This window comes from Papilio polytes, unplaced genomic scaffold (assembly GCF_000836215.1).
Source record: "Papilio polytes unplaced genomic scaffold, Ppol_1.0 DF822622.1, whole genome shotgun sequence".
Taxonomy (NCBI): Eukaryota; Metazoa; Arthropoda; class Insecta; order Lepidoptera; family Papilionidae; genus Papilio; species Papilio polytes.
This window is the reverse complement of record NW_013526582.1, coordinates 1,642,364-1,651,071: the sequence shown is the minus strand read 5'-3', so window position 1 is coordinate 1,651,071 and position 8,708 is coordinate 1,642,364. Positions and strand designations below refer to the sequence as shown.

General features: G+C 32.6%; 1 protein-coding gene across 2 annotated transcripts in view; it reads right to left on the bottom strand.

The window, feature by feature from the left end:
- Positions 1 to 4,881: 4,881 nt before the first annotated feature.
- LOC106105975 (nicotinamide/nicotinic acid mononucleotide adenylyltransferase 1) overlaps positions 4,882 to 8,708 on the bottom strand; it is a 9,355-nt gene continuing 5,528 nt past the window's right edge. The window contains exons 6-7 of one of the 2 annotated variants that reach the window (XM_013286492.1): positions 7,774 to 7,934; positions 4,882 to 5,098 (exon numbers count right to left, since the gene is read on the bottom strand). In XM_013286492.1, coding sequence (XP_013141946.1) covers positions 5,077 to 5,098; positions 7,774 to 7,934 — 183 coding nt within the window. In that variant the 3' untranslated portion in view covers positions 4,882 to 5,076. Of the gene's footprint in view, positions 5,099 to 6,329; positions 7,239 to 7,773; positions 7,935 to 8,708 lie in introns of those variants that run through there. The other variant, XM_013286493.1, reaches the window with a different exon arrangement.

Genomic DNA, 8,708 nt, shown 5'->3' with positions numbered 1-8,708 from the left:
ATTGTAGGCAAAATATGACCGAATACTGAAGTCACATAAATATAACGTCTTGAATGGAATTTTGACGTCTTTGTAAGCGGCGTTTACGACCCGAAGTATTTAAGATACGTTTCAGTATTCGGCCGTTAGTATTTTGATTTAACATTACTTCTTACTAATCATAATAATATTTTAAATGTGAAGTTAAGTTGGATGGACGTTTGTTAGAACTTGTAGCCTAAACGGCTGAACGGATTTTGATGAAAAATGGTAAAGATGTAGAGGATAGTCTGGAAGAAAACATACGCTACTCACTTTTGTTTAATCTACGCGAACGGAGTTTTCTTATATCCTAATTTGATCAAAAAGGTGTCTTTTTTTGGACCACATTCCGCTATTTGATACGGAATGTCGTCCATTTGTGTGGTTTTCGCTATGAGGTGAGTTTGTGTGTATTGTGCAGTGCTGAACGGATTTCGATGGAATTTGTATAGATGTAGAGGATAGTCTGGAAGAACACATAGGCTTACTTTTGTGTTTTTTCGTCCACGGGGACTAGTTAGACTAGTCTAGGGTAGCTACACCATCCCTCCTCCTCCCCTGCCTCCCTCTGACGACGTTAATGTACTAGGCGTAATAAAACTGCATACTGACGTGAATAAAAAATACAGATAAATAAATAAAATATTTATTAAACAGTCCATTTTACAAATAAAACAATTAAAAGTGCATCTATGTCTATTGTTAATACTTTTGTGATGGTTATATAATAATAAACTATGTTTTTTTAAGCATAATTGTTATCTGTAACCTGATTGACAAATGAAGAACCAACTGGAGTGTTAACACTTGGAATGCGGGGAACATTTTTTTACATATTTGCAGACTGTCGCTGGAGCGCGGGTCACGTTCAGTATTCAGAATATTCGTTGTAAATAATACAGTTTTCGATTTACTGCGTTATCCGGTGAAAGAAATATCCCCGCGATTTACTAAAACACCCGCTACATGTAATACAGCGCAAGTGTCTCCGCACGCCAAGTGTTAAATAACATTGTGTACCTCTTTTCATAATAAAAATTGTAACTAAAATATACAAAATAATTCTTATCTCGACACATAAATACAATAAATTTTCTATTATGGCAACATTAAATAAAAAAAAAATACAAAAAAGTAAATTTTCGATGTCCTTGACAAGATTAGTTAACAATAATAAAAATTATTCTTAAAATTAAGTACATATTCTATATGTATAAATGCAAAAATCAAAAACATATGGACCGTTTATTTCGAAAGTGGTGTAAATCCATTTTATGTTAAAGAGACATGCGATATTTTGTAAAAATCACCGAGGGGAATAAACGTATATAAAATTAATTAATTTTTAAAAGCAAATTTACGAAACCTAGATAAGTGAGAACTGGATTAAGACACCTCGATAAGTGAACAACTAAGAGTAGACGCACACTTTTGACTAAACTTTTTCTTTTTATAATATAAGATGGCAAACGAGCAAGCGGCTACCTGAATTCACCGAAATGGAAAGCGACTGCTACCCATAAACATCCGCAATTGCAGATGCGTTGCCTACCCTTAATTAACGGAGGAGGAGACGCACATAAAGAGGACATTTCCCCTTCATATGCGTCTTCGCCACCATCAAATCCACTTTTTCTTTCAATCCTTTACTCTTAAGAAAAGGGTGGAAAAGAAACTATCGCACAACTGTTTACGCTTTGATTTCTATGAGCTCATATGTAGCGCTCACTACTCGATTTTTAGGGCAAATAAACAGTTGAGCTGCGAAACAATCGACAATCGCACAACTGTTATGCGATAGTTTAGTCTAAACCCGCTCTAAGGCTGAAGCTAGACTACCATTATTTGATGATGTATACCAAATGATTTGCTTTGAAACCTAAAAGTCACAAGTCAATGTCGTTCGGAAAAGATAAGGTATCTATGGCTAGAATTTTTGTCTTTCAAACTTAACAATTCGGGCCGTCATGGTCCGAGATACAACGCGGAGCCCAAGACAGAGCGAGCTGGCGGCGTACTGTGGACGTCCTATGCCCCACTTTGGGGACATAGGAATACAAGAAAGAGAGAAGAGAAACTTAACAATTCAATTATTTATATATGCTTTTGTATTATTAAAGAAGGGTATTATCAATGCTGCATCTACCTTTGGCCATACGGACCTCCGTAAGCGAAAAACTCGGATTACAAAAAACTCTACAAGCTAAAAAGTCCCTTGGTTCCACTTACCTAGGTTCAATTATTTTTCAAATCATAGCATAACTTTACAATATTTATATCCAATCAAATCCTAAGTACATCGATACTTTGATATATTTTTAGGAACTTAAAGAAATATAACTAAAATAAGCACAAACAATTCTTAAATTCACGGACAAACATTGAAACATAAATACTTGGTTTCGTAAGCGTCACTTATGTTGAGTGCTAAATACAACCTCTTTGGCTGACAAACAGTACGAATACAGCCAGAGGTTGTATACTGGCCACTAAAACATTTGCATTATCTATACTATTATAATAAAGCGTAAACACACACTTCTTTGTTGCCTAAGATGTCAGCAATTACAGCATATTTTTGAATAATTCATTTTTTAATAAAAAGCCCAACACTTACGTCACGCTTTAGGTTATATAGGTAACAACTTAAACACTTATAATAACATACAAAATCTTAATTGAATTTGCAGTTCAAGTGTGGCCATATCATTTAAGAGACTGTTATATTTTTAACAATACTGAAACGACATTTGAATATGTCTTAAATGACAAGGCCACGCGTAAACCACAATACCATTAAAAAATCATATTTGTCAGATTATTGGTACACGAAACGAAGTATTTGCGTTTCAGAATTCGGCCATTATTAAGACACAAATAAAATTAAAATATTTGAGTTAAAAATTAAATTTTAAACTCAAAAAATCCACTTATACCTTAATGCAACTCAATAAGGCAGTGAGCGAATTATCCAAAAAAAATTTTTTTCCGTGATATTCCATTGTCGAAAATCGTATTAGTACAGGTAAAGCCCGCTAAAGACGTTTAGTTTAACATTATAGGCAAAATTTTAAGTGTCAATCGAACTGTAGAGTAAAATTACATAATAAAACAATATACATGTTCCGACAGTGAAAGCCCACGTTACACAATACTATAAGCTAAGCACAGTCCGAAACGCTAACATCGCTTTTTACTAAAAGCAAAAAAAGTATTTTTTCTATTATACTTGAAATATTTGAATTTATACGTAACTGAAATTACCATGTAACAAATTTGCGGGGGTACAAAACATTTTTATTAATGAACTAGCTTTCGCCCGCGACTCCGTCTGTAAGGATTTAAAAAAGAAAAGTGAGTAGCCTATGTGTTCTTCCAGACGTCTCTACGTCTATGCCAAATCTCATCGAGATCCGATCAGCCGTTTAGGCTACAAACTCTAACAAACATCTATCCATCCAACCATCCATCTAAACTTTCGCATTTATAATATTAGTAAGAATAAGATTTATATCACAAATTTTAAACTGTAAAATGTTTCCTAGTAGAACTTTGCGATTGTATTGTTACGTTTTTTTTTAAATATTGACAATGGTTTTCTGTGTAAATATGAAAACGTTGCTCATGTAAATTTCGTATTACAAAATGTACATTTCACACTATAATTTAAATAGGAGCCATCAATTGCAGGGGTTGAAAACATTTTTAATAAATAAAAACTATACCAATTTTAAATTGTATAGTCAAATCTACGTTATTAAAATCTAGAATGGATGTCGTTTAGATTTCTTGTTGTCAATATTAAATTAACATATCTATTGATTTATATCTTTATAATCTATACTCTTTGACGTTTTTATATAATCTATGTCCGTAATCAACCGTATCTTACTCTTTGTCTTACTCTCAAAGTGTGTTCGCCCAAAATTGGTAGTTTTAATTATAAGATCTAATAAAAGTACGTACTTTTATATAATTGTCCTGTAGTGACGATTTGCAAATGAGCTAAAAACTTTATGCCTAATCCAGTTACGTATAAACTCAAAAGTAATTAACACAACCGAAATAAATATTCAATAGAGACCTGGTTTTTTTTAATTGATTTGTGTTGAATACATAATAATTCCGTCATCCTTTAAAAAGTATTTGTTACCGTCCCCTATTTTTTCATCTTTACCTCAGTGATAATATCATTGAGGTAAAGATTCTCTCTCACTTGGAGTTTAAACAAAACTTACATACCAACTGCAACTTATCAATATTAAAAGTGTATTTCATTTAAAAATAGAAAAATAATAACATCGACCCCTTTTTTGCCCTCTAACCCCCCCCCCCCTCTAAGGGCTTTGAGATATTGTATGGTGACCAGCGTATACATATTGAATATAGATTTCGGTTGTAAACGAAAAGATACAAAAAATATATAGACATAGCATAGTTGACACTTTACTTCACATGATTCTCACTAAAACATGTCAATATAATTAAGTGTAGTGTAATGAATTGTCAATAGGTGAAATTAAAACAAATTTAAAACTATACATTTTATTTTGTATTAATATTGTAAAATCTATACTTCTATACTATTATAATAAAGCGTAAACACACATTTCTTTGTTGCAAGATGTCAGCAATTACAGCATATTTTTGAACAATCATTTTTTTAATAAAAAGCCCCACACTTGCGTCACGCTTTAAGCTATATATTTTAACGCCATTAAACTTAGGGGATAAATATCTTGGATAAAAATTCTAATGTGGGAAAGAGACCATAAGTTGCTGCCAACATGAAGAAAGCAAGGTTGTTATCATGTCATGTCATTTTGACATTTGTAATTTGACAAATGTAAACAATAAAATAAAATTTTTATAATTTCATGCGGATGAAGTTTGGAACAGCTATGTTTTTATAACATGAGGTGGCACTAAAACTTTCAAAATTACCGGGTTTACTATGTCTATATATTTCTTGTGTATGTAATACATGCGAGTTAAGCTAATTGTTACTGGGATGGGGCACAAGGTAGCGCGCTCAGGGTCGGGGCGCGCAACACCTCAGCTACAGCGAGCAGCCTCCCTATACAACCATAGAGCACAAGTTAACCTCAACCATAGAGTACGACCAATGAGGTTATACACAGATTATACTAATATAATAAAGCGTAAACACACACTTCTTTGTTGCCTAAGATGTCAGCAATTACAGCATATTATTGAATAGTTCTTTTTTTAATAAAAAGCCATACACTTACGTCACGCTTTAGGCTACATATTTTCACGTCAATAAACTTTGTCAAAATGGCGACAGTACCGCTATCTCTGCGGGTGGATCGATTTAGACGGAACTTTGACTGAAAGATCGCCGATAGGTAGACGCGGGAATGTTATAGACGACCATTTTTTAATTTCACGCTAACGAAATTTACGGGCGATAGTTCGTCATAAATAAATCATGACCACGATTCCACCTAAACTGAACTAAGTGAAGACGCAGTCGAAGGACATATTTATAACACTGATTGTACTTTCGTAGGTCTAGGAAGAGTATTCGGTAAAATAATCTGTTTTTTAACCTCATTAGTCAGATTTGAAATCACAACACGCAAAATTTCAAATAAGGAAGAAATTATAAACACACATGCATTTAGGAATTGGCAGAATGGATTTGCATGCATTAATATAAAAAAAAAAATTATATAAAAATCTTTTTCTAATACTGAATTTATATTACTTATAATTATTCTAAAATTCAGATAAAATTTTTATAAAAGGATGCAAATTGACAGGAAACATTTTGAACAATAGAAACATTTATATATACATAGTAGAGATAAATTCGAAAATCTTAACTAGCCTAAAAAAACTGTCAAATCATTAAAATGTTTTAAATTAAAAGGCATAGGTTTTTATCTTGTACAGCTTGTATTGTCAATAGAATTCTCAAAAATACTGTCGTCTTTTTCACACTTAAACATTCCTTGTCTCATTATCTTTGTAAGAGGGAGACGACGATATTTTTATTAGTACGTCTATAGTTGAATTTGTAAACTGAATTTTTTAAATATGGAATTTATTTTCAAAATTTTTTCGAACAAATATAATAATTGTAAATAAACTCTAGGAAGACATTTATTTGGCATAAAATAAACTTTTAAGATAAAATTCTTTATAGACGTATATTTTTTTTATATTTTTTATTTTAAATAACAGTATTATTTGTATAGACATTTGGGGATTCTAAGGGGTAAATAGAATATTCAAAATCCTTTAATTATTTATATTCTATACAAATATTTTATACAATCGAATGACTAGTGAACGAATGAAATGAATGATATCTTAATGGATGAGAAATCATTTTTTTTAATAATCATCTACATATTAAAATTATCTATAATTTGTTTTGGAATTTGGCACAAATATGGAAGTTTCAGAATAATTTTATCAAATGATTTAAGTGAACGGAATGAATGACATTGATAGAGAATTAAATTAACATGGAGTATTTCCTTTTTAAAGTAGATATGTGTTTCCGACTTAAGTGAATGAGTGAACGAATACGAATGATTTATACGATAGCCTCAGTGTCACTTATTACATGAATGCCGTGTTTCGTCAGAATCAATCTGACAATGTCATTACAACTTCTCGTCTTATAATTCCTGTCATCTTTCTCTTTCAATTTCATACTTTTAACTTTGTCACATAACTTACTGACTTCAGATTTACTTTTACGCATTTCGTCAGATTTTAACTTACGTATAGTTGACGTGGAACAACGCTTCTTGATATTTGCATTCTGTACGTTACCTTCGCTAACTCTTCGTTTGTAAATATCGAAATCATCTTTAGATAAGTAACTATCGAATGATGAATAAGTCGATTCTGAAAAACTTACCTTTTCGTTCTCAATCGAGTGTTCATTTTCATCGCTGACAATTTTGACAGCTTTCCCCGGGACGTAGTTCGCTGGGACTTTATCTATGTACGCCATTTTAGGTTTAATTGCCTCGATAGGACTGATTGAATCTGTCTGATTAGGTGCTAGGAATTTCCTAGGTCTTTTTACTGTAATAGTTTCGTCTATAATGGAAGGTTTGTCGCGAATTGATATAAGAATGTTCTTGAAGCTTGTTTCTTCTGGTGACGTCATTATGACGTCTTGAGGGGATTTTTTGTCGTAAGTCGGGAGTATATCGTTTATTAAGTTATACTCACTGAATCCGTGGTAAGCGTGAAGATAAAAATATATAAGTAAGGAGTAATAATAAAATGTATTAAACCATTTAAATAAAAATATACGAATAAATCTATTACATATAAAATAAAAAATAATTTCAACGATCAAAACATTGTAGTCGTAGTAACCTAACGTCAAAATATTAATTGACATTGACAAGTAAATAAGATTTTTGTCTATTATAAGATGAAAATAAACTAATATCAGATAATGTTGTTATGTAAAAACAATCTAGAAATCTTACAACAAAACATAACCTCAATCTGTCAAACTGAAAAGTCAATTTCTTTTCATCTTATGAAACAAAAGTCAACAACAGACAGTATTTTTAGAAATCAACATAATTCAGTCAACATTATTACGTCTTAGGGCCAATCCCACCCAATTGTAAATTGTCTGATAACAATCCGTGTAATTTGATCCTATCTGACAGTGACGTCACAAGGCTATCTGAGCCTCTATCAGCCAGTGGTGGGAGTGGGCGTTAACAAAGTGGTCAGTGTTAGACTCACGTGACGTGTGGCCTGGCGCCGTAGAGCGCGTGGTGGCGGATGTAGGCGAGCACGGCGTCGTCCGTGAGGTAGCGCGCGCTCTCGCCGCGCCGCACCAGCCGTCTGATCACTGTCGAACTCACCTCGTTCGCTATGTAATTTGTTACTAACACCACGTTCTTCTGTAATAGAGAATATGCACGTTTTTTTCTTTTTTTAAATGATTCTACTTGTTATAAAATAACCACAAAAAATTCAACCTTTTAGCTAAAAATAATAAAATAAAATTACGATCATTTTCGAGCGACTAAAACGCGACCGGAGTTGTCATGAGACAATTGACGTCAATCGTCATATTTCATTGATAACATACACTCAGATGTCACTTCGACATAAAACACAACAAAGTTACTCAAGGTCAAAAAGTCAAAAATCGATTCATTTTTATTATTCCTGGTACAAATAAGTGACAATTAATGATTCTATTCATTAATTTTTTATTTTAAAGTTGGTTTTAATATCGTGTTTACAGTAAAATACTTCAAGAGTGTATTTCTATATAAACTAACGTAAGTAAACTGTGTATTGTCAACAAGCGACGCCATGTTATATAAGCCACTTGCTTCGACCAATGGTGTGCGTTTTAGAACTAAGCGAGGGAATTTGAAAAAAGACACTTTTTAATGATTAAATTTTGCCACTAAGTCACATTATATTTAAAAAAATCTTTGCAGGACTGTTTTTATAGTAATAAAGTATACTTAAAAAAAGTTTGGTACAATTTGGCGTCATATGCATATTGCCTATTGTGTACGGATAGCCTTAGAAATGGCTTTATTATGGCCATCGGCTTTCCCCCTTAATCATCAACCTGTCCCTCTTTGATCATCGGCCTACCCCCGCGAAGAACGGCCTGCTTCCTTGATTATCGGCCTTCCCCCATAAATCATTGGCCT